Source organism: Chrysemys picta, chromosome 1 (genome assembly GCF_011386835.1).
Source record: "Chrysemys picta bellii isolate R12L10 chromosome 1, ASM1138683v2, whole genome shotgun sequence".
Taxonomy (NCBI): domain Eukaryota; kingdom Metazoa; phylum Chordata; order Testudines; family Emydidae; genus Chrysemys; species Chrysemys picta.
Window position 1 is genome coordinate 56,548,836 of NC_088791.1, and position 27,193 is coordinate 56,576,028.

The 27,193-nt window shown below is 42.1% G+C and overlaps 1 protein-coding gene across 5 annotated transcripts in view; it reads right to left on the bottom strand.

Moving 5' to 3' along the window:
- The window catches only part of ADAMTS20 (ADAM metallopeptidase with thrombospondin type 1 motif 20), a 185,196-nt gene that overhangs the window by 118,351 nt on the left and 39,652 nt on the right, over positions 1–27,193 (bottom strand). For all 5 annotated transcript variants that reach the window (XR_010590518.1, XM_065557469.1, XM_065557482.1 and 2 more), the window contains 7 exons: positions 17,284–17,546; positions 11,034–11,117; positions 9,747–9,871; positions 6,439–6,479; positions 5,999–6,104; positions 2,437–2,583; positions 1,248–1,389 (listed from right to left, as the gene is read on the bottom strand). Coding sequence is in view for 4 of the 5 variants with exons in the window: in XM_065557469.1 (XP_065413541.1) it covers positions 1,248–1,389; positions 2,437–2,583; positions 5,999–6,104; positions 6,439–6,479; positions 9,747–9,871; positions 11,034–11,117; positions 17,284–17,546 (908 nt within the window). In the remaining variant the exon portion in view is untranslated. The remainder of the gene's footprint in view (positions 1–1,247; positions 1,390–2,436; positions 2,584–5,998; positions 6,105–6,438; positions 6,480–9,746; positions 9,872–11,033; positions 11,118–17,283; positions 17,547–27,193) is intronic.

The window sequence follows — 27,193 nt, forward strand, 5'->3', positions numbered from 1 at the left end:
AAGACTTCCATTGATTTCAGTAGGATTTGGATCAGGGCAATAGAAAGGAAACCAAATACCCTAATTCTGTCAGTAAAACTGACTGTTCCATGAATTAACCAATAGTGCATCTAAAAAAATATAGTAATGGAAAGAGTCTGTCTTCCTAATTACTACTGCATAATATAAAAGTTATATTCTCCAGCTGGATAGACAATCTAGATGGATATATCAAAATCATGACACAATCAGTGTTGAACATCACTACCTTTGGGTATACAAATCCTGACCATTTTAAATTATTCCACACTCACTATGGGCCAGATTCTGATTCCCTGCCTCACAATGAATAGCAATTTACTTGAAAAATATTCCCACTGAAGTTTGTCTAAATCTGATCCTATGTTAACTGTCATATCTAATTAGTTCCACCCGGTAATGCTAATAAAGTCTTCTTCTACAGGTGGAAGCAGAGCCTTTATGCCATATTGGCAGTGCTTACCCTTTAATTCTTAGCACTGAATGAATCCATAATGACATTTTAAAGTTTGTATAGACATCCAACAACTGAAATTCCATTTTTTATTGTATCAAGCTGTATATAGCTTTGTTTCCAGTTCACTGTTCTGCTATTAAGAAACTGTTGACCTTGACCTGTGGGTTAAGCTTATCATGAAAGCTCTTCTATGCACTACAATTCTAACAGGCATGAGTTATAACTTATAAAATAAAGCACAGGATCCCCTTCTCATTCATTTCAGCATGTATATGAATTATTTATTTAATGTAAAAAATTATACCTACTTTTTAAAACCAAACTCACAATTAAGAACACTTTTTAAATTAATTAAAATTGTGTAGTGAGTAGGTTATTGTATGGATAACATGTAAAAATGAATAATTATTGAATACATTTGTAAGACAATAAGAGAAAAATACTGAAGTCAGAATACATCTGTATAAATTCAGTTTCCTACAACAACCACCTCATGCATAAATGCACAGATCTAAATCACCATATTACACTTACTCCTTAACGCCACATAAAACTCTCCTAGCACTTAGAACTACCAAGCTTTCCACTGAAGTTTCTTGTCCTCTACCGTGCTGATTTTTTAAACTCTTCCACGTGCTCAAGGAAAAAAACCAATTGTTTAAGGATAAAGAGTGTGTGGGATTTCATTTCAATTTTGAAGAAACTGCAAATAATATTTTTCAAAAATTGTTAAATAAATGTTAAAGATGGGTTTCTGTGTTGTGTGACTTACCAGATAGGGGCATACTTGTGACCCAGGACCAAACATAAGTTCACACTGCTTGTTGACATCATACATTGATCCAGGCAGCTGTGATGAAAGATCATATATTCTTCCATTTGGTTTGTCGAGAAGGCATTCCCCATAACCAGTACTGTTATAAAATTAACAAAATGTAAATAAATTGTTTTTATTGAAATTTTACAAATATATAACTTTGGAGATAAGACCACTTTGTGATTATATTACAAAATGTAAAACACTAATTGATTGATTGTGGGGGCAGATCTTACAGTGTTTACATATGCATAACTCCCAACAAAGTAAGCTGTGGGTTTGCACATATATTTAGCTTCACAACTGCCTTTCTAAAATATCACATCAGCGCAACAACAAACATAAAACTTCAAAAATAAACCATAAGAGATAGACAATTGTTATGATTTTAGGACAATCACCACTATAATTATGCAGCACAGCAATATGCAGTTTTTGTAATATAAAATAAAATTATAGAGGTTTCTATTTATTTTCAACTGTTTCATGAAAACTGTTTACAGTAATTGATATTTTAGATGCTGATCTACAAGTCTGCGTATTAAAATGAAAATTACAGGTATGGATGAAAAATTCCCCTATTTGATTCTGCTTAAGATTATCTTACAATTAATTCATCAACAATACTCTCTTTTGTGCATTTTTGAGAAAATGAGAATTGAAAAAATTGTCATAGCAAAGGAAAAGATCAAAAGGTCATGACTCAGGAAAAATCTAATTATAACCCGCATTTCTCATTTTAAAAAGAAGCTTTTCATAAAAAGAAGAGGGTGTGCATTTTGATCTAGATATACCATGTACTTAATTGTGTTGCCAAGGCTCTGATCCTGAAAAGACTGAAGCATGTCCTTAACTTAACACACTGTGAGTAGTTCGATTGAAGTCATGAGACTACTCACAGTAAGTAAAGGTAAGCACCTGCATCAGTCTTTGAAGGACTGAGGACTACTTTTCTAAGAATGAATATTAAAATATTAAACTGTTCAGTAACTGAAAAGCAATTCCATGGCAATATAGCATATAACAAATACAAAGGAACACAGAGTGCTTTTAAAATAGCATACAGTTATATTTAAGCAATGTTTTTTAAATAGTTTCAAGAGACAACAATTGAAAAAACAGACAACATTATATTGATACTTACTCAAGAAACTCAGTGATATATTTTTGACTGCATTTTGACCAGGTCCATGGACTTGTGTGATAATTTAAAGTTGGGGCCATTACATGGTACTGATATTTTATTCCAGCTTCTTTACACTTAAAACTATCATCATGGGGTATATTGAATCTAAAAGACAAACAAACACACTCCAAAACAAATTCAGTAAAAATTCATTTAAGTTTACTTTATTACATCACCAAATGTTCAATTCTTAAGTTTTAAAATGCCTTTCATCTATAATGGGCCTCATCTGTAATTGTGCCTCTCTGCTAATATGGTGATAGATGCCCTAGAAATGTCTTAGATAGATTCTGTAGCATCTTTCATCCAAAAGGATAATAAAATATATTACAGACCAGGGGCTTAATTCTTACAATTGTTCGGAAAAAATGAATATCTAAAAAAGTAGGTGTATATTTTCACATTATGACCAAATTCTACCTTTAAATATTCAAATAAGGTTCCAACTGTCTTACTAAAAACACACCAATACTTACACCTTGTATTGCTCTACTTGTTTTAACATAAAAGTGTGTGCAAATCTTCTTACGAGTGGGGTTTCACTATGCATTCATCTTCCACCTATACTTTCAGTCTTTCACTTATACTTACCATCAAGTATGAGTCTATTAATTCATTTTTATCTACAATGAGAATTATTCTGAATATTCAGTCCAATGTAGTCTTCCTAGCTTTTTTTTTTTTTTACTATGTATTAGTTATAGAGATTAGTATTACATTATCAGAGAAAGAACCACTCTGAGCTTTTCAAGGCTAATTGGCATAAGTGCTTGAACTAGGGGTGCTGCTGCACCCCCGACTTGAAGTGGTTTCCATTATATACAGGGTTTACAGTTCGGTTCAATGGCTCTCAGCACCCCCACTATGCAAATTGTTCCCGCACCCTTGCTAAATGGGGATTAATTTCACTATAAGCTAAACACCCTACTTGGCTCTGAAAATGTCAACCTCTTTGGAACATGTAGTTTTAGACAAACAGTTTATCCAACATACTGTATACATTAATAAATAGGATACACATAATATATGCTCCTGTACACACACCTTAATTGTGACTACTAAATACACAAATTATATAAAGCCCAGCATTATTATATTTATGCAACCAGCAAATTGCAATATTTTGCTCTTTGAGTTGAAGCATTGTTACATGTGGCATGCATCTAAGTGACCATGAAAGGCATATACAATTCACAAGATGGCTTCTAGGCTGTATCATCACCTAAACTGTGGCATGCCTCACAGACCCAGAGCATGACATGCCTTTTACTTCACTGATAGGCATGGCACTTACCATGTGTTGTCCTTGTCTTCCTCTCATATTTTTAATAAAATATTTCTATTTGGTTGTAGAGTAGCAGCCGTGTTAGTCTGTATCCGCAAAAAGAACAGGAGTACTTGTGGCACCCTAGAGACTAACAAATTTATTAGAGCATAAGCTTTCATGGGCTACAGCCCACTTCTTCGTTCAACTGCACATTTACCAATGTGATATGTGCCATCATATGCCAGCAATGCCCCTCTGCCATGTACATTGGCCAAACTGGACAGTCTCTACGCAAAAGAATTAATGGACACAAATCTGACATCAGGAATCATAATACTCAAAAACCAGTGGGAGAACACTTTAACCTGTCTGGTCATTCAATGACAGACCTGCGGGTGGCTATTTTACAACAGAAAAACTTCAAAAACAGACTCCAACGAGAGACTGCTGAGCTGGAATTGATATGCAAACTAGATACAATCAATTTAGGATTGATTAAGGATTGGGAATGGCTGAGCCATTACAAACATTGAATCTATCTCCCCTTGTAAGTATTCTCACACTTCTTATCAAACTGTCTGTACTGGGCTATCTTGATTATCACTTCAAAAGTTTTTTTTTTCTCTTACTTAATTGGCCTCTCAGAGCTGGTAAGACAACTCCCAACTGTTCATGCTCTCTGTATGTGTGTATATATATCTCCCCAATATATGTTCCATTCTATATGCATCCGAAGAAGTGGGCTGTAGCCCACGAAAGCTTATGCTCTAATAAATTTGTTAGTCTCTAAGATGCCACAAGTACTCTTGTTCTATTTGGTTGTGTATTCCTATGGTGCTCTAAAATGGCGAACACACTTACCTGACACTTAAGAATATTTCTAAGTTATATTAACAACTTGATATTTACTTAAACTGAGGTTATTTATTAAGGCTAGATTGTGGTTAGGGTAATAAGGCTACCCTGGGAGGTGGGTGGGTGCAGGAGGTACCCATCCCAAGCTCCCTGAATGCAGTGTTCGATCTGTTCCGATCACAGCTCTGGGCACAAGGAACGAACAAGGGCTTTTGCAGCCAATGCTCCCCACGCCCACTGTGAGCAGGTGGATGGGGAGTGACAAAGCCACAGTTTTATTCTGGAAGACGTGCTTCAGTCAAACACAAGGTATTAGGTTCAATACAGGGGTAACTGGGTTAAATTTAACGGCCAGTAACATACAGGAAGTCACACTACATGATTTAATGGTCCCCTCTGGCCTTAAACTATGAATCTATTACCCCTACCTGTTGGCCAGCAGAGGTAGGGTGACCAGACGTTCCGATTTTATCGGGACTGTCCCGATATCTGCTTGTTTGTCCCGCGTCCCGACTGATGTTCGGCCGGGACACTGGACAAACAAACAATTTTGCCCACCGCTCCGGCGCTTGCGCCCCCCCCCCCCGCCCCGACTCCGCCCCCTCCTTCCCCCATTGGATCCCCCCCAAATCCCTGCCCTGACCCCGCCTCTTCCCCAAGCACTCTCTGGGCACGCTGCAGCCAGCCCGGTCTGCTACCCTGGCCGCAGCTGGCTCAGTGTGTGGGGCGGGTGACTGAGGAGGGACCGGAAGCCAGAGCTTGGCCGCTGGCGCGCAGAGCCTCTTCCTCAGTGGGTGGGGGAGCCGGTCCCCTGCCCGTCCCGCCGCAGGGATGAGGCGCACTGGGCTGGGTAGTGAGCGGCGGCGGCGGGAGGGGCCCGGCCTGGGCTGGGGCGAGCGAGACGCGTTTGCAGCCGCCACGCCAGGGGTTCCCGAGGCGAGGCAGGAGCTCAGCCCCTCCGCGGCCGCGCGTCTTCCCAGGACCTCGCCTGTCTCTCGAGCAGCCCCGGGGCCCCTCCGCCGGCAGCCGAGCCCAGCCCAGGCCCGCAAACGCCACGTCGTAGCGCCGCTCTCTGCACCCAGCGCTGCCCGGCCCCCTCCAGCCTGGCCCTGCACGCCAGCAACCGGAGCAGCTCCCAGCCCGGGAAGGGGTTTCTCAAACCTGCCCCCGCGGGCCGCCCAGCCCGAGACACCTTCCACGCTGGGCTGCGCCGCCCTCCGCGTCCCGATATTTCACCTGGGTGATCTGGTCACCCTAAGCAGAGGTGGCAAGACGCAAGGGGGCAGAGAGAATGTTGTGTCCTGTAAAGGACTTTAGCTTTTGTGTCCTGTAAAGGGCTTTTTTTATTAAAAAAAAAAAAAAGAAATCAAAATATTCCATTGGAAAATATATACTTACACATGCCCAAGTTCATGTGCTATAGTAAATGCAGCACTTAATCCATTTTCTTCACTTATAGAACAGCTGCGCAGTGGGTCACACATTGTACCTAATTCTGCTAAACCTGGAAAAATGAATTTTTATATAAAAGCCTAACAGTAAAATATTCATGTAGAAGTACTGACTATATTGGATATTAAGGGGTACATGTTCAAAGTGATGCCTAACGGATATAGCCAGAGGCACACAAATTAAGCACCTACCTTGATCCAGAAAATCATTCCCAGAATATATATCAAGCCAAGGTTACATTACCAAGGATGCAATACCATAAAGGTTCACTTTCTAAGATGCACATTGTAAACTTTACATTTACAGTATGATTTCCTCATATCTGTAATACAATTCTCTTACAAGTTCTCTTTAAAATATTATACTGATTTAACAAAGTAGCTTACCTAGAGTATCACACTTCTCTCTAGCTCTGCAGATATCTTCCCTTGAAGAAAAAGATTTTATTTGAAACTATTATAATATCCAAAAGAGAATCCAAAATTGTATTCCAAACAATAAAAAACACAGAGGACCAGATCCCGAGCTGGTATAAACTGATGTAACTGTATTGACTTCAATGGAGTCAATGGATCAGAACCTTCAATGATTTAAACCAGATGTGGATTTGATGCATAATTTTTAATATTTAAATGTATAGAGCAGTTTTAAATTCTTGTGAACAAGTTAACTTAAACTTAACAGACTTAGCCCACACTATCACTGTCTCTCAAACTTGCACTGAACAAAGAGCCTAAATGCTACGTCCCAGATCCCCAGATACTTAGGTACCAAGTCCTGTTTTTAGGTGCTGCTGCAACCCACAAAACTACCATTGTTTGGCTGCCACCTAACCCCATAGGCATCTAAACTCACTCAGTGCCTAAGTTTTAGTAGTAAAAGTTCCCTAGGTGCCTACATTCCTGTCTCTGAGCTTGCGCACTGCAGCCTCACTCTAGGCCTCTGGGCACCCACCTCCTGCCTAAGTGCCAGAGCAATCCACGAGCTGGGGAAAGACAGGTAGTCACCTGCCTAAGTTTGCATGTGGACCCAGTCCAGTAGTCATGCTCAGAGGCCACCTAACTGCACACAAAATAACTCAGGGGATGGGGGGAGAACAGAAGGTGGATATGCCTTATAATCTTTAGCCCAGTGGCTACAGAACTCACTAGGATTTGGGAACCCACCCAGCTGATAGGGAGGGATTTGAACAGAATCTTCTACCTCTCAAGTTAGTGTCTTAACCAATGGGCTATAAAGTCATCCCCACTCTGTCTTTGCCCTCAAATAACATTTAATTATTCAATTATTTAATTAAAGTGGAACAACTTCAGTAGGACAGATTGAGGGAAACCCACACCAGAATATTCTATGGCCTAATGATTAGGCCATTCACTTGAGAAATAAGAGACTCCTGTTCAAATCTCTTCTCCTCATCAGGCAGAGGGAGGAACTGAGCTAGTGGTCTCCCACATTCTGGGTGAGTGCACTAACCACTGGGATAAAAATTATAAGAGTTTCCTCCCAGTTGTTTTGTGTGGAATTAGGCAGCCTCTGAATATACCTACTGGACTGGGTTCCACATATAACTTAGGAAGAAGAGCGCCTATTAGGTGACCAGCTGTCCGGTTTTCGCCACGAACCGCGGCCAATGGGAGCTGCGGGAATGGTGCCTGTGGGTGAGAGCAGCGTGCAGAGCCGCCTGCTGTGCCTCCGCCTAGGAGCCGGACCTGCTGGCTGCTTCCGGGGCGCAGCGCAGTCCACGGTGCCAGTACAGGCAGGAAGCCTGCCTTAGCCCCACCTGCTGCACCGCTGACCGGGAGCCACCAGAGGTAAGTCCGTGCCCCAACCCCAAGTCCCAGCTCTGAGACCCCCATAAACCCGGAGCCCCCTCCTGCACTCCAAACCCCTCATCCCCAGCCCCACCCCAGAATCTGAATCCCCAGCCAAGAACCCAGACCCCCTCCCGCACCCTAACCCCCTGCCGCAGCCCAGAGCCCCCTCCCACACCCTGAACCCCTCATCCCCAGCCTAACCCCAGAGCCCACACACACTCCCACACCCTGAACCCCTCATTTATGGCCCCATCCTGGAACCAGTGCCCCCAGTTAGAGCCCTCATCCCCTCCCGCACCCCAACCCCCTGCCCCAGCCCAGTCAAAGTGAGTGAGGGTTGGGGAGAGCGAGCCACCGAGGGAAGGGGAATGTATTGAGCGGGGGGCAGGGCCTCGGGGAAGGGGAGTGACAGGGGGCAGGGCCTCAGGGAAGGGGCGGGGCTAGGGTGTTCGGTTTTGTGGGATTAGAAAGTTCGCAACCCTAATGCCTATCTTCCCCCATTTTGTGGATCTCTAGCAGAGCTAGGCATCTCCCCCTGCAGCCCAAATTGAGACACTGAACTCCATAAGATGGGCAGGGTTGAGTCTTAATACACCTCCTTCTTCTTGGGTCTCCCATTGGCTAGCTTAGGCAGTTCTCCACCTAGCATGCTGGCTTTGTGGATCACATTCTAAGGTGCCTATCCATTCCCATTCATTATATAGGGGGCTAGGGGCCTAACTCCAGTTCTATGGATCACAGTGTTGTTCCTGTAGTTTTATAGGGGGCTAAAAGTTAGGTGTCATGACACTCAGCATCACAATCCCTAAGTCCCTTTTGTGGATCTCAGCTTATGCTATTTCCCTGGACGGTTCACAATGCAGAGCAAGCATAGAAATGCTGCTAAAAATTGTGCTGTAATTTTCTGGAAATTTGAAACTGCCCTAAGCAGAGAAACCAACAACTCTGCTGAAATAAAAAAATTAAATTCAGGACAAGATCTAAATGCAGCTTATTTTTTTTTCCAGTGGATATAAAACGATATATCAGAGCAACTGAAAGAGAGAGAACAATTAGGGAGGGTATATCTTTTATGCTTGAACACCAGAAAGACCGAGAGAAGTGGAGACAGGAGGAATATATATTAAATCTAATGCTTTCCCCCTGTAAAGTATTTATTAATTTTGTACACTACACTCCAAAAGTAAACCATCATTAAGTCAGTGCAATAGATTCCATTAATGTTATTGCTTTGGTACAGCACCCTAGCACTGACTGAACTGTATTAGTACAATGGGTAGAACCTTCATTTCACCACATCACAATTTCAAGGGTGATCCTGTCCCACTGACTTTAATGGGAACTGTATCAACTGGCCTGTTACCAACACAACATTGTCATTGTAATTTTTCATGCATTGTTTCTCTGTGGTCTCAGGATACAACTACACTTGAGCTGAAGGTATAGTTTCCAGCTCAGGTAGATATACGCATGCTAATTCTGATTGAGCTACTGTGCTAAAAATGGAAGCATAGCCACAGAGGTGCAGGCAACGGGATGGGCTAGCCATTGGAGTAAGTACTGAAAGTCTCTGGCAAGACTGTACTTGAGCAGCAAGCCAACCCTACCACCTGCGCCACCACAGATACACTTCTATTTTTAGCGTACTAGCTCCCTCAAACTAGCGTGCATACATCTACCTGAGCTGGAAACTACACCTTCAACTCAAGTGTAGATGCATCCTCGGAGTACAAAACATTTAATTTTATTCCACTATTGATTTCTTCATTTACTTTAATTAACTTTGAAATATTTCAGTGCAACAGTTAACAATAATGTCAGAAACCAACTGTTACTCGTCTGACCTAGTTCAATAAATGTGACTATTTCAGAGGCTGTACCTTGTGATGAGAACAGCAGTATCATGATGAGAAGGGTGAGCATCATCCAGAATGTTCTGTGTTTGTTGCCATAAACAAAAATTACGAAGAGTGGTAGCTGCATTAAAACTGATGGCTGGTCCTTCCTGTACAGGAAATTGCCAAGACACAACAAAGACTGTAAAACTCATTCACTTGCAATAATTCAGTCATGTGGGATCCAATTCTGCAAGCTGATCTGTGTGGGTGAACACCAGGCGGGGAGTCAATAGGGCTGTATGCAGGAGTCCACCCACACAGATTAATTTGCAGGATCAGAGCCGTAATGCGGCCAGTAATCAGACAGACAGTAATATAACCAGTCTTGTAAATCAGTAAGTATAACCCTGTGTCATATACTTATTATAAAGACACTGTTAGAAAAATATTTATGACAAAATAAATCAACAGAAAAACATATTTTAAAAAATTCAGATCTGTGTTATGCACACTATCTTGGACTGATACAATTTATAACATCTAATTTGTCATGTTTGGTTTTTTAATTTCACTCACGTTTGGACAATAAAACTACAGTCTTATGGTAAATATCCTTTCCTCCTTCTCATACACTGCTGCAGTGCTGCTGTAATTGAGACCAGATTATCTTGCCCTACTGACAGACCACAGACGACAACTCGGGAAGGAGGAACCATTTGTAAGATTCACTTTGTGGCATTTTCAGCAGATTGTATGAGGGGAGGGGATACTATCTCCCATGCACCCTGCAAAACAAAAGATCTCAGGGGATCCATCAGCAGTTAGGGCCTCCATGCTGCCACCTGTCGCACGACCCCTTATGGAACTCCTGAATTCCCCTGTCAATATGGTATTAATGAAGCCACGCTCAGGAGACTTATCCTGCAGGTAGCTGCCCTATAAGCCCTTCTGAGGGTCTGACTTAAAGCCCGTTTTAGTCAATGGGAATTCCTAAAAGAAGGGATGGAAGGAGTTCTACAATAAAAATAAAAGGTTCTGCAGTAAACCTCTCTTTGTGTGTAAACTAATTCCACTTGGAGCTATAGTTAACCCTGACACCTACATTCTTTCTTTGTTTTGTTTGGGTTTGGAGGTTTTTTTGTTTGGAGGTTTGTTTGTTTTTATATCAACAAAGTGATGGTCACAGTAAAAGTAAATGTAACTGACCTTAACATTTAAAAAACAAACTGTTTTTGTTGAAATTATTTTATTTTAAAAAATTAGCGTGCAAACAAATATTTTGTGCCTAATCTGTGGAAAATATCCTATTAATAAGTATATTTTTCTTACCTGTTCATTGTGAATTACAATTAGTTTTACAATCATTATATTTATGAGATTTCCAATACTTGAGTCTTTGTAGATTGCTGCAACCTAGAGAGAAAAAATTCGTAGGATTAGACTGCTAAAACCATATGGCAAACTTGAGATCTCTTAGTATTTTCATACTCAGTTATTTAGTTAAAATTTTATATTCAGTTATAAGCATTCAAATACCACATTGGTTACCAGAAGATGGACAGATTATACTAAATCTGTCGTTTGTGTACTATAACTGCATATACTTGTTTACTATAACTGATTAATTAACACTGAATAAGACTAAGGTCAAATGGACTCTCCATAGATATGACAGAGACAAGATAGGTACTGGACCAACTTCTGTAGGTGGAAAGTACAAGCTTTCAAGCTACACAGAGCTCTTCTTTAGGTCTGGGGAAGGAAGAATAGTGTTTGAGCTAAATTTAAGTTGGAACAGACTGTTAAGCAGAAGGGCTAAAATGTTGGAGGTGGTCACTTGAAATGAAGTGGGAAATTGGGCATTAGATTATTATGAACAGAGGGTCTGAAATGGGCAATTTAGGGCACCAAGCAGTATGGTGTGTTACAAATTGTTGTAATGAACCAGAAAACTTGTGTCTCTGTTAAATTCATGGCTTTTGGTGTCTAGCAGAGTTATAAAATTCCCAAGTTCGCCTTTTGAAGGTGTTGTGCAGGTTTTCCCTGAGGACAAGTATTGCAAGATCAGATATGGAGTGATCACTTTGTGAAAAGGGTTCGCCGACAGGTGATGTTTGTCTTATCATTTTTCTGTGTGAGTTCATTCGAGAGTGTAGTGATTGTTCCATTTCACTCACATAGTTGTTGTTGGGGCATTTGATGCACTGGATAAGGTACATCGCATGTTGTGACAAGCATGTGAAGGACCCATAAATCTTGAAAAGTGTATTGTGGGGGTACTGATCATCATAGCAGTGGAGATATGTCTGCGAGTTTTGCATCTGTTGCTCTGGCAGTGTCTGGTGCTGCTTTGAGTTGGTGTCTTCTGGTCTATGGGGAGCTTGCTTTAGATGATGAGCTTGATGAGGTTGGGGGGTTATTTGAAGGCCAGAGCAGGAAGTTTTGGCAAGATTTCTTTTAGGATGTGGTCCCCTGAAAGAAATCTTTCCCAAATCCCAATATAAAAGTCAGCCTACATGGATCCCTTTGTAAGACCAGGGAATAACACAGCAGGGCCTGAGACACGCCATTGAAGTTAATGGAAGCTTTGCCACTGACTTTAGTGGGAGCAGAACCAAACTTTAAGAGACTAGTTTCACTGCACCAAATATTTTGCAGGAGATATTTTTTGCACATGCAAAACCTACATTTGCATAAGCAAACAGGCATTACTGCACATAAATCAGGTAGCTAGACCACAGCGCTCAGTGGCTAAACCCATAGACCAGGGTGAAGCCACACTGAAAGCTTACCCTTCATATAGAAAAGTAACTGTGTGTGAGGGATCGCAGGTCTCAAATGCAGACCTATAAGTCTCCAAGCAGTGCCCAGACCACAACTGCCACCAGAGAGCTCTCCAGAACCATTAGGGATAGGTGCTAGCAAAACTCTAGCCTACCAGATGCTCTGCCTATGAAGCTCCTGATTGGAGCAGACATCTGGTCCTACCGATTGGCCCACACTACCTGAGCCAGAAGGAGGCACAGGAAGTTGTCTAAGCAACTGAATGAACTCCTAATCAGCTGATGTACAGGACCCAAAGCCCTGACTCTGGTTTGATCCTGGCATTGTTACCTGACTCCAGTTTGATCCTTGATACTGCTACTGATTCTTATTTTGGCTTCACCTCCGGCACTGTTCCCTGGTTCCTGACTCTGACTTGACCCTGGGCATGGCTATCTGACTCCAGTCCTGACCCTCAGCATGAGTCCTGACCCCCCAACTCTGGCCCCAACCCGTGGCATGATCCTGACCCTGTCTCTTGCTCTGACTCTGGCCTTGGTTGCTGGCTTCTGACCCTGACTCTGACCTCTAGGCCTGAACGCCAACGCCCCTGTCCCTACACTGTGCCTCTTCAAGATGTGTTGTCTACATGTAAATTAGATTGGATTCTTTTGGCAAGAAGTGTCCATCGGAGCTGCACTTGTGCCCTAGATACCCTCACATCCTCCCTCCCCATACCACCCCAGTATAAAGGGGAGGCAGGCCCAACCATTTCTCAGTTCTTTCACCAATACCCAACCCCGATGTGGGAAGGAATATATAGTAGCAGGAAAGGAGGGCAGGTTGTCGCATCCATGTGGACAAAACATCTTAAAGAATGACATTTATTCTAAGGTACTTAAGTAACCATTCTTTTTTTTTCAAGTAATTTTCCACATGCATTCAACTCTTGGTGACTAACAAGTAGTTCTCTGATTGCTTGGAGATAGGTACTAAGAGTCCTGCCTAAACAATGATTGCAGGACAGCCCTACCAAAATGGGCATCCTATTTGGAAGCTTTGACCAAAAGATTAGTCTCACAAATGTGAGGACCAAGCTTCATGTATCTGCCTTACAAATCTCAGGAATAGAGGCATTCTTCGAATACACAGAGGTTGCCTGACCTCTGGTGGAATGAGATCTAATGTGTCCAAGTGGATCCAACTTGGGCAGCTCATAACACGTCCATATGTAGTTGGACACCCATTTTGATAGATTTCTGTGAAGATACTGCCTGATACTTGACCCTATCAGCAAAGGCCACAAAGACCCAGATCTTCAAAGGTATTTAGGCTCCTAACTTCCACTGAAATCAATGGAAGTTAAAAATCTAGATACCTCTGAGGATCTAGGCCAGTCTAGGTGTGTTTCTAAATAATTTTGTCTTGGTAAGGTAGTATGACAATGTCTTTACCATGTCAAGTGTATGAAGTTTAGCTTCCGCTGGGATTGGGTGAGGCCTGGGGAAGAAACCGGGGAGATGAATAAACTGGTTCCTATGGAACTAAAACTACTTTTGGCAGGAACTTGAGGTGAGGCCTGAGAGTAACTCTAGCCTTCTGAAATACTGTATAAGGGGGATCCATCATATGGGGATGAATCTCTCCCCTCCCCACCTTTGAGCTGATGTGATCGCTACTAAAAAGGCAGCCTTCATTGATAGGTAGTAAAGGGAAGATGTTATTAAGGGTTCAAAGGGGAGACCCATCAATCCTGTTCATATCATAGAGGTCCCAAGAGGGAGGGAGCTACTGAACTGCAGAAAAAATATAACTGAGGCCCTTAAGAAATCCAGTCACTGTAAAGTGAGAAAATACAGTGTGCTCCTGGATAAGAGGGTAATGTGCAACTATTGCTGCTAGTTCTCTTATGGAACTAATAGAAAGCCCAAATTGTTGCAGGACTAGTAAATAGCCCAATATCAATGAAATAGGGGTTGTCAAGGGAGACAGCTGGTGCCGAGATGTCCAAATATATAAAGCTAAGTGAGAGAGGTTTCTATCAGTCTAGCTGAGGATTTCCCGCTTTGGAACAGACTGTTCTGAATTTCAGCTGAACAGCTTCTTTTGGTGGATATCATCCAGTCAGCAGCCAAGTTGTCAGATGTAACAATGCTGGGTCAACATGTAGGATCTCACCATTGTTCTGTGAGATTGTATCAGGTAGAGGAGGTAAAGTGATCAGAGGCTGCATTAAGAGGTTCACTAGATCTGAATACCAGAACTGTCTGGGGCCCAGACCAGGACCAGCATGATCATCATCTCTGCCTCTTGACTCAGATTCTTGGTATCACTAGACCTCAGTCCCAATATCGAGGTGATGAAAAAGACAACTGCAGGGAGCCTGAACTGGAGCCCCATCTAGATCAGCAAACTTGGCATAATTGTTCTGGTCTGTGAGAAATAATTCCATGGATGGCTATCTCCATTTGCAAAGGATGCTCTTCAGCACTGGATCCTTGAGCAACCATTCATGGTTGTCTGAATTGTCTGTTGTGGTGAGCTGCTAGTGAGTCCTGTACACATGGAAGATGCAAGGCCAGTGGCATGATCCAGTAATGAATGAACAAATCTAGAGCCAAATGGCTTTCTGACAGAGTGGAGATGACCTGCTTCCTCCCTGTCCGTTGACATATAGCGTAGTTGTGGTGTTGGACTGTATCCATGACCATGTGATGACTGCTGTGTAGATACATTGATTTCAACCACCCTTGTCTGGTGCACAGGTGAAGTCTGGCAAACTGTATCACATAGGTGCATGAGGCCATATGTCCATGCGCCTGAGGCATATTTTCACTGATGTCCTTGGCTGAGTTTGAAGTTTGTTGAGGAGGTTCCATCTTAAGGAAGACCGGCTCTCACTGACCTGGAATCTAACACAGCTCCTATGAACTCTATGTTTTGAGTCAGAGAAAATGTGGATTTTTCAATATTGACTTTGAGGCTCAGAGTGATGAGTAGCTTTAATGTTATTTGGTCACCTATTGGGGTGATCTTCCTCAGATGAACTAGTCATCTAGGTATAGACAGAACTGAATCCCTTCTTTCCTTAAATGAGCTGGATAAAACAGCCTTTGTTGAAAATTTCCAGGACCCAGTGGCCCAATGTCATCTGAGTCTAGGCTTCCAAAAAGTAAGAATTAGTTGATGAAGGGGGGTGAAAGGAAGTGAACCTTCAGAGGTTGTCAGGCTCTTGACACCAGTGTAAAACCTGCTTCCCAGTAGAGGATGCAGACTATGCAGCCACAAAAGAAGAGGTGGAGGGTCATTGTCAGTGGAACCTCTCTGTCTTGGCAGCTCGGAGGCTGACAATGTACTGTGCAGAGGGACACCGACTGAAGAAAGCCTGTGGTTTTACTTGCTTCCTTCTTGGGACTGGAATGGAGCTTTGCCAATTTACACCAGCTGAGGATCTGGGTACAGCATTTAATTTTTGAACATTTGCCTAGGCTCACTACAGAAGCAGCTTTTCCTCTCCTGGAATTGACACCTCCTCATCTATTATTGGGAGTGGACTACATCCACCCTGATTGAATTGGCCCTGTCAACACTGGTTCTCCACTTGTGAAGTAACTCCCTGCTCTCCCTGTGTCAGTATATAATGCCTGCATCTGTAACTTTCACTCTATGCATCCGAAGAAGTGAGGTTTTTACTCACGAAAGCTTATGCCCAAATAAATCTGTTAGTCTTTAAGGTGCCACCAGACTCCTTGTTGTTTTTGTAGATACAGACTAACACGGCTACCCCCTGATACTTGACACCCTGATGTCACTCACAGATCTCTTTTTATCCAATCTGAATGCTCAGCATCAGCTGGTTTTCCTTCAGTGCAAATGGGCTGAGTATGCTAAGGACCAAATTCTTTCATTAAGGGACATACTAGAGTAGGCTGTAGGAGGAATTCAATGTCTCTCAGATCTCAGTTCTATGGTGTGCAACCACTGCACTATTCCTTCAAAAGTAGCAGCATGTGCTTCTGTCTGCAGCTAACCAGAGGGTCAGTGTGCAGGAGAGGAGGAGGAGGACCAGAACCAAGCCTCCACCGCCTCCTCATCCCTTTTGTGATGACGAGCACATACAGAGACACTATCCCTAAGCCGCTCTAGCATTTGGGTCTTCTCTTCCCTCCAGATCCTCAGCTGGTGTTAATTATGTATTACTATTATTAATTATTATTATTATTATTATTACTGTTGTTTATTACCATAGTGCCTCAGAACCTTAGTCAACATGAACCAGGACCCTATTGTGCTAAGCACTGTACAAACACAGAACGAAAATCACAGTCCCTGACCCAAACAGATTACAATCGAAGTAGCTCCATTAGCTGAAGCCAACTGAGAATCTGATTATTATTTTGAAAATGCTTGTAGCACAAATATAAAATAACCTGAGCATTTTATTTCATAACAGCTACATGTTCTTACAACAGCTACAAAAACTGCACCGCTGTGTAAATGTATTCATTTTACTTTAATATTACAGTGAATTATTATGTATTACTAATTCTTTTAATGTTTTATCAAATCAACGGCTAGATTTTACCACATTCACTTATGGTAAGTAGCACCTTACTGCACCGAAGTCAACAGAGCTACCAGCTAAGGTTCTGGCCCCAATCTTCTATATTTACAGGAGTTCCTGTTTCAGTACAGAATTCCATCTGCCTTGATACAGATGCTCCAGTAAATTTAAAGGGTATATAATTTTACAGGGAAAATACCAGTACAGTAATAAATTCACTTACTATTGGCAACATCATTTAGGTTTACTTACTATTGACATAAGTGTTAATATATAGTGCTGCAAGCTCCGTCCATGGTGACGAACCATTTTGGTATCAGCTGTAACCATCACCTCTACATATCTTGGATAAGAAAGAAAACGTTTTTTCCGGGAATGTGGATTGCTTCTATCAACCTCTATTGATAGATTTTTAAAAGCATACTCTAAAACTGTGGCCTTTTGTAAAATATTTAGGTCTTCATTTAAACTGCCGTAGTCTGGAAATGGTAACGTGATTTTCTTCATCTCTTTTTCTGTAAGATAAAAAAAAAACACTTACTATAGCATGCAGTTTCTAAACTTAAAGAGAGTAAGGAGAAAGATTGCACAAAATAAAGTGAGAAAGCTGTAATATTTACAATCTGCTTCCAAAATGAATCACTGTAAGCATAAAACATTAGATAGGGAAGCCTGAAACAGGAATGTCAAACTGGATATTTACAGTACACTATTATACAGCTGTCCCATATTTGGTGTCATTGTAAGAAATGACATTGATACTACCCTAGTGCCTAAGTGCCCTAGTCAATGTGGACCAGGACCCTATTGTGCTAGGTGCTGTACAAACACAGAGCAAAAACATCATTCTTGTCCCAAACAGGGGAAAGAGACATATTATATACCTTTTAGAATGCAAATCATTTTAAAATTCAAACTGACAAGCTGGAAGGACAAGAGCAGTGTGATGTCCACCAGTTTAAGGGGGAAAATCTGATACAATGCAGTTGTAGACAAGACAACAACTCATTGTAATAGCTACACTCACCATCAAGGCTTACAACAAACAGACAAATACCACATAAAAGAAAGATCTCAGAACTGCTACCCAAGTGCTGTCTCTGCCCAGACTCTGGCTGCACATGTTCAAAGGGGTTCTGCAAGGACACAGATTAATTGCATTAAATGTATGTGAAGGAGTCAAAGAAGCAAGAATTTGACACACAGAAGAGGAAGAAAGAGAGGACAAAGGAATACACAATCAAGGGCCAGGTTGTGGAGCCTTCCCGGATTGTGCTCCTCGACCACAAGGCCTGCTCCAAGCTAATGCCACTAGTCTCATCTAGGGAAGTAGGAAAGACAGAGTGAAGTTGGGGCCATTGCGCTTCCCTTTCTGCCCCCCTCAGCCAACTAAACTAAGCTAGCACAGGGAGGAGGAACTCATGATATGTACTTTCAAAGGGTCACAAAACTGTAGTGCCACTGCAGCACATAGCTAACCACAGCCAGAATTCCTTCCGACGTGCCTGTGGCACCAATCTCCCCCACCCCCCAATGTTCTTTAGCCCACAATATGATCAGAATGATTTTGATACTATAGCACAAAACAAAAAGTTATCACTACAGTAATTGAAACGTTAAGCATAGAAAGGTTTTATGCATGCATAAGTGCTGCTTTTCACATATATTTCATAAGCTTTATTAAATGTCAAAATGAGCAATGTATTTTCATGACAGAAAGGGCATTTATCATGTACTGAACAAATAACATACACATTTAAAACATTTACAATCAATGTTTACCAAATATTCAAACAACTCAGAAGAAACTATTCTGTACAATCAAATAAATAACACAAACCAACAAAAGCCAGGAAGTGTATAAACAAGGCTGACACTGAAGACTTAACTCAGGTCATTACAGGGATTTTGTTTTGTTTACACTTTTATGTCCTTACTGTCATGTAAACATAATTTTTTGTATTTAATTAATTAAGGGCCTGAATTCTTTGTGCACCCAAAACCCCTAGTCCCAATTTGAGGAGACATACCCGGGCTAGCCCTGATAGAACACAGCCTTAGCGGCACAAGCTCTAGGAGGGGTATGCCACCCGGACTATGTCTCTAGAGTCTCCGATGGGTACATGCGCAGGGACTTAGCCCTTCCATCACTTGTGCCGCCAGGTCTACCCACTATTTTTAGCACACTAGTTTGATCCATGCTAGGGCAGGTATATCTCCTCAAACTGGGGATTACATCCCCAGCTTGAAGTTCAGACATACCCTAAGACACCCGACTCCCTATACAATATATGGGGAGAGTTAGGCCCCAGAGAATGGGATTCACAAAAGCCAGCACACTGACCAAGGAGCCGCCTGAGCTAGCCAGTAGAAAATACTGAAGAGAGAAACTTGGCCTAAGCCTTGCCTCCAAAGGGACTTCAGCACCTAAATCTAGCTGGTGTCATTCTTGCTCCTGCTCTAGCCCAATCTATATTTAATTATTTATACATAGTGGAACAGTTCCAACAGAAGAGACAGGAAGCCCTGCTACAGAATATCCCCATAGCCTGGTAGTTAGGGTATTCTCCTGGGAAGTGGGGGATGCAAGTTCACAATCCCAACTCACATTAGGCAGAGGCAGGAATTGAACTTGGTCTTCCACAGGCTGGGTGAGTGCCCTAATTGCTGAGTTGTAAGGGAGGAGCTACTACTCCTCTTCCTCCTCTCTGTCCCCCAGCTGTTTTATGTTGGTTTAGATGTGCTTTGAGAACATCTACCAGATCAGGCCCTAAATACAACATAGGTGGAAAACACCTACGTTGTGAATCCTACTCAGAATGATCAGTGAGTGAGGCGCTGAGCTGCTGTGCGCTGTCAGGATTGAGGTGGCTTTGCACAAGCTCAGCAGCAGAAACTTACGTATCTAGGGACTTCAGGCCCCTGTATAATTAGGAGGCACCTGAACAGGGGTTTTGTAAATGCCAGTAGGGCCTAAATGTCGGACGTAGGTGCTAAAGTGACAGCGAGACTCCTAGGGTACATCTACACTACCCGCCGGATCGGCGGGTAGTGATCGATCTATCGGGGATCGATTTATCTCATCTAGACACGATAAATAGATCCCCGATCTCTCTGCCGTCGACTCCAGAACTCCACCACAGTGAGAGGCAAAAGCGGAGTCAACAGGGGAGCAGCGGCCATCGATCCCGCGCCACGAGGACGTGAAGTAAGTGATTCTAAGTCGATCTAAGATGTGCCGACTTCAGCTACGCTATTCTCGTAGCTGAAGTTGCATATCTTAGATCGCTTCTCCTCCTCCTCCTCCCCCTCCCCCCCCCCAGTGTAGAATAGATCAGGTCCTAGGTTCCCCTTGTGAATTCCACTCTGGGTGTCTAAAGCAAGCCAACCAAAATAAATATCCAAAGTCTGATTTGCCTGTCAGATGCTAACAGTGGATTAACTCAATTGAAGTCAATGGATGTATACTGATATAAAATCAATGAAAATGAAGAGAGGCACCCAACAGCAATTTTCTAAATGCATCTTCTACGGAATACAAAAGCTGTGAATCAACTTGTAAATGGTTCTGCTACTTTTCATGAGTAAATGAATCTGATCCTTTATTTTTCAGCACAACTCTGTCTGAACAAGTACAGCAAATACAGCAAAGGTTTTCAGTAGAGCTGATTTGTTATCTGATACTTAAAAAACTGAAATGCTAATTATTCTGTGAAGATCCAATCATAAAGGGTCACATTCTCCTACTCTTACTCACAATGAGTAGTACCATATTCCATGAGGAGTACCTTTGATATCAGTGCAAATATGCATGGTGTAAGTACTCAGTGAGAGTAAGGGTAACAGAATATGGCTCAAAATGGCCATTCTTATGAAAAACTTTTTTATTTTAAACTGGAGACATACAGTTATGATGTGGGATATTTATTCACAGCTGCACATTTATAAATGTTCATGAAAAAAATGTAATGAAAACAAAGGGGATCAGATTTTGATCTCATTTATGCTCATACTAATTCATATCCATTCACTAACAAAATATTGCTCTTTATGATTTCAAAGTTCTCATAGTTTTCATGGGGGGGGGTGCATTTCAAGGAATTGTTCAGTAGTGCTATGTCATACAATGCTACTGAGTTACAATTCAAGAAAAATAGTGGATATATTTGTGACAGATATGGCAATTTCCTGCAATATCTTTTGGAGAACTTACTGTATTAAGTTTATGTATCATTGGGGGCCAGGAATTAAATGTAATTCCGTGGGAGAAGGTAACCACAGTCCTCCAGGAGCTAAGAACAGTGGGGGGTGATTAGGCAACTTCACTCAGACTGTAATATCTACAGAGCGGTACCACCTCCTGAGGAGGCTTGCCTGTACTAGTTCAGATTGGATTTTCAAGAGGCCAACAGACAAAGAAAGAACTTTTGGATAAATAGCCTGAGTTTAAACTGACTCAGGGATTTTTTTCTGATCCAGCAAACAGAACCTTCTGTTCACTGGGAGAGCACCAATCCTTAGATGAGGTTGGAAGGACTGACACCAACCAAAGCCCTTATGGAGATGGGGGTTCTTTTATGGTTTTTAATACATTTTCTCTGTAATACTTCTACCTTAAGAATAAATGCTCTTGCTTAGAAAAAAACTGCATGGTAACTTAAAACTGTGGGCAATTACTCTGTTTATAGCCTCTGAGGAGAAAAGCAAAACAGGCCTGCTTAAGTAGTCTGACCTGCTGGAGAATTCACACTGTAGGCAGGGAATAGTACAGCCTAGGGTTACCATTCGTCCGGATTCTGCCGGACATGTCCGGCTTTTTTGAGTTAAAAATAGCGTCCGGAGGGAATTTGTAAATGTCCGGATTTCCCCCCCATGCAGAGCGCGCGCGGCTGACAGGGCCGGATCGTGCCACTCGCACGGGGCTCTAGAGTCCCTCCTCCGCTTCCCCCTCCACTTCCCTGCAACTTGAGATCACTCCCCTCCTCTCTCTCCCTCCCCCTCCCTGCATTCGCAGATCGCCGGCCGGCCGTTCGCATCGCGCCTCCGGCAGTCTGGAGCTCCTCCCCCTGCTCCTGCTCCCCCTCCCCTGCTGCCCAGCGCACCGCTCTGCAGCACTCTGTTCTGAGCGGCACGGTAAGGGGGCCAGGGGGTCGGAGAAGGGGCAGGGAGGTTCTGGAGGGGGCAGTTAAGAGACAGGGAGCAGGGTTGGATGGGGCGGGAGTTCGAGGGGGGAGGCCATCTGGGGGTTGGGGGTGTAAGGTTTTGGGCAGTCAGGGTACAGGTAGGGGGTAGGGCCCTAGGGGGGCAGTTAGGGTGGGGGGGTCTCAGGAGGGGGCAGTTAGGGACAAGGAATAGGGAGGCTCTCTTAATGGCTCTCCATGCGTCTCTGGACCCTCTCAGCTGTCGGGCTTGGACGGAAACATTGCCTGAGGGTAGTGAGAGAATGGGTTATCGGTGAGGTGGGGGTGGGCGTGAGCCCGGTCAATAGGGGCAACCCCTACCAAGATCTGAGCCTTTTCTCACACGCCCGTTAGAGCTCGACATTATGCTGTTTGGGACCCCTCTTTGAGGAAAGCCTCTGGATTGCAAGTCCAACCGCTACCTCCTCGTGGTGAGAGTCGGTAACTGGCTTGGATAGCCAGGCGGATTGCGGAGGACGAACCCACATCCCACATTCAGTGGGGTGTGGGACGGGGTTGGGCAGCCCCATATGGTGCCACATGGATGCCCCCCTGGTAAGGGTAGCCTCCCCCAGGTACGGGTTGACTCCCCCTGGTAAGGGTTAGATTCCCCCTGGTAAGGGTAGCCTCCCCCAGGCACGGGTTAGTTTCCCCCTGGAAAGGGTAAGTTTCCCCCAGGTATGGGTTAGTTTCCCCCTGGAAAGGGTTAGTTTCCCCCTGAGAAGGGTAAATCTTTTAGCTATGGAAAAAAGTAATTTATATTTTTATACCGGATTGGCGCTGGACCGGGTTAATAACGCCCCCGCTGTTGGCTTTGATGCCCCGGCTGACAGTGTTAAATATATTAGGGGTGTGATCAGGGTCGCTGGACCAATGGATAAAATGGTGTGGACTATAATGAAGTCTCATGAGAATGAGAGTGAGAATCAAGTCCTCCCAGTGGAGCATGGAGAGGAGGTAGAGGAGAATGTTTGTGATGATCGTGGTGAGGAGATTTTATCTATCTTACCGATGGTTTTTACAAGGGACACTTTTAATGATTTAACTATGGACAGTTTTAATCCAGATTTTAAGTATTTAAGTACATTTGATGATCATTTAGTTAATGGGTCTAGTTTATTAAATAGTTTTAGACCAAGTACTGATTTTAATAGGGATCGTAATAAGGATCTTAACAGTACTGGTAGTAATATAAATATATTAGAAAGTAGTTCGTGGAAGGATGGGGTTTTTTATTTAGAGTATCCCGTTGATAGTTTTAATTGTCCAATATGTCCCCAGATATTACCAACATTTGGTAAATGGGCCAAACACATTAATGTGGTTCATAAAAGTAAAGCCATATGAGTTGTATGTAGTAAATGTGGAAAATCTTCTCAATATCGTAATATAGCTTGCCACTACCCCAAGTGCATACCCAAGAAGGCGGATACCCCAATGAAGAGCCATACGTGCTCGGTCTGTGGGCTTGGTTTTCATACTAGATCTGGATTGAGCCAACACTGTAGACATAGACACCCTGCTGTGAGGAATGAGCAAAGAAAAGAAGATATGGCTGCTAAAAGTAAGATCAAAGAGGGATCGATTAGATCTCGTATATGGACCAAAGATGAGGTTGCGCAGCTTATACAGTTGGAAAGGAAATATATTGGGAAAAGGAATATAAATAAATGTATTGAGAGCGAGATGAGGACCAAAACGAATAAACAAATATCAGATAAAAGACGAGAATTAGCAAAGAAGAAGTTAGTGGTAACAGGAGATAGGGAGGAAGTGACTGAGGTAGAGGACATTAGAGTAAATATATTAGAAATTCCGCCCCCAAGAGAGAGGATTTTCCCACTAAAAGAACATCCAGAAGTGGATTTAGTGGAGAAAATATGTAAACGGGGAAAACAAAGTAGGGAGGGAAGAGAAATAATAAATAGTTTAGGGGAAATTGAAGGATTATTAAAGGAGGATTTAACAAAAGCTCTCGGATGGGCAATGTTGGAAAAATTATGTTATTCATTAGTAGAGGGAAAGGACCCTAGAAATGAAAGTCAAACAGAGTTGAGGAATAAAGGAAAAGGGAAGATGAGAAAGGAGGGGAGAAGGAAGCAATTTAATGCAAGTAGGAGATATGCTACAAAGAAAGCTAAGTATAAATTCTATCAACAATTATTTGATAAGGATAGAAGAAGATTGACTCGCATTATAATGGGAGAGCCAGATAAGGCTAAGTGTGCTATCCCTATGAAAGAAATTGAGGAATACTATGTAAATATTTTGGGAACAATTGGACATGGTAATATGATAGGGTGGCCATCATCCACAGAGAATGCGGATAATGATATATTAATGAGTCCGATCTCTGTGGATGAGATTAGAATAGCTTTAAGAGAAATAAGAAAAGATAGTGCTCCTGGCCCAGATAAAGTAAAAGTGAGCAATTTGTGGGATATTTTTAATTTAGACTCCTTAATACTTACAAAAATTTTTAATATATGGTTTCTAAATAGACAGGTACCAGATGAATTTAAGAAAAATAGAACGATTTTAATACCAAAGACACAAGATGAGGAGGAAATGAAGAAATTAACATCTTGGAGACCATTGACAATTGGGTCAGTTTGGATTAGAATCTATACCAAAATATTAGCAAAAAGACTGGTGGAAACAGTTAAGATATGTAGTAGACAAAAAGGGTTTATATCCCCCCCTGGGTGTGAGGAAAATATTGCTATATTAGATAATTTGATTAAAGGGGCTAAACGAAATGGGAATGAAATTGCAATAGTGTTTGTAGATCTGGCTAAAGCATTTGATTCTGTGGGACACGGACATATAATAGCCGGGTTGAGAAGATTTGGTATAGATGAACATTTTATAGATATTATTAGGGACCTTTATGATAATTGCACAACTAGGGTATGGGTGGGTGATGAAGCTACTGAGTCTATTTTAATTAGGAGGGGGGTCAAGCAGGGTGACCCGTTGTCCCCAATTTTGTTTAATATTGCTATGGATCCCCTTTTAACTAGATTAGAAGTAGAAGGAAGTGGTTTTTATGTTAAGGGTAATAGTGTCACGTCATTGGCTTTTGCCGATGATGTGGCAATTTTAAGTAGCTCATATAAAGGAATGATCAAAAATTTGGGTATCTTTGAGGAGTTTTGTAAAAATACTAATCTCTCTGTTAATGTGAAGAAAACGAAAGGCTTTCATATTTTAACTAAACATAAAACCTATGTAGTTAATCCTAAGGATAATTGGCAGATAGGGTCAGAGGAGATTGAATATGTTCAACCAGGGGATTTTGAAAAATATTTAGGAGCTAGAATAGATCCCTGGATAGGTGTAGGGGGACCGGTACTTAAAGAAAAATTGAAAGATTGGAGTGAGAATTTAATTAAGGCCCCATTAAAACCGGACCAAAAAATATTAATTTTACAGACATACATCTTACCGAAGCTATTTTATAATCTTCTTTTAATAGAACCCCCTTTTAATCTTTTAGATGATCTTGATGTGTTAGTTAGAAAAATAGTTAAAGAGACTTTACATTTACCTCAGTGTACCACAGATGGGATATTTTATTCTAGAGGTAGGGATGGTGGTTTAGCTCTCACTAAGTTTAGTGTGCAAATCCCAAATATGTTAATTCGTAAATGGAGGAGACATATTGTCTCCAGAGATGATTGGATGGACCTATCTTATCTATATGCAGGAGAAAATCTTGTGGATAAAATATTGTTATTTAGTGCAGTAACATCTCATCCCAAGAAATGGAGGGAAGAGGAATTTTTAAGATGGTCGGAACTGAGATGTCAGGGAGTAGGGATAAAATATTTTAAAAATGATTTAATTAGTAATTCGATTTTTAGAAACTCTAGTAAAGTTAAATCGTCAGCGTATATCGCAGCATTGCAGCTTAGGGCAAATATTTATCCTACTAGGGAGACAAGAGGAAGAGGAGGTGTGAATGCTCTTTGTAGATGGTGCGGTAAAGTGCGGGAGACTGTTCCCCATATCTCAGGACAATGTTATAAGACTAAGAATGCTAGGATAAAAAGGCATAATAGAGTAGTGTCTGCAGTTGTAGATAAGGTTGGTAAATTAGGGTGGAAGGCAATAATAGAGCCCCATTTGAGAAATAGTAAGGGTGAGTTAAGAAAGCCGGATATTATATTTATAAAAGGAGATACAGCAGTGGTGGTTGATGTTACAGTGCGATGGGAGGATAATGCCGGAAGTTTGGAACAAGCCCACAGTGAGAAGGTGGCTTATTATCTTGAGTTAGAGGAAGAAATTAAAAACTTAACGGGAGGTAAAAATATCCACTTCTTTGGTTTTGTGCTTGGGGCGCGTGGCAAGTGGAGTGAAGGGAATAATGATTTGTTACAATTATTGGGAATGGACAGAAGTAAAAATTTTAAGGAGAGTATATGTAGACTTGTTTTATATTCCACTATTGGTATGATGGCTATATTCAGTGACAGGTAAAGATCCCGGAGTTTCCATTCCGTGTATCTTGCCAAAACTAAATTTTAGCTATTTTGGTTTCCATGCTCTAAATTTTCAAATTTTTAATATTGTTTTGAACATTAACATATTTAGTGTTATTTAATATCTGTCCTTCAATAGAATGGTTTTAACTATATAATAAATACTTATTAATGGATGAAATTCCAATTTAAATTATTAGTTTATTTTTTTTTTTTAACTACTGGATGTGGATGCGGACTGGCCGCGTATAGTAACCAGGAAAGGGCAGGTAGTCACGCCTGTACATAAATAGGGGGTGGGGTTCTGGAGGGCAGTTAGGAGCAGGGGTCCCAGGAGGGGGCAGTCAGGGGACAGGGAGCAGAGGAGTTTAGATGGGTTGGGAGTTCGGGGGGGGGGGGGGGCTGTCAGGAGGTGGGGAGTGGTTGGATGGGGCATGGGAATCCCTGGTGTCTGTCTGGGGGTGGGGGTGTGGATAAGGGTTGGGGCAGTTAGGG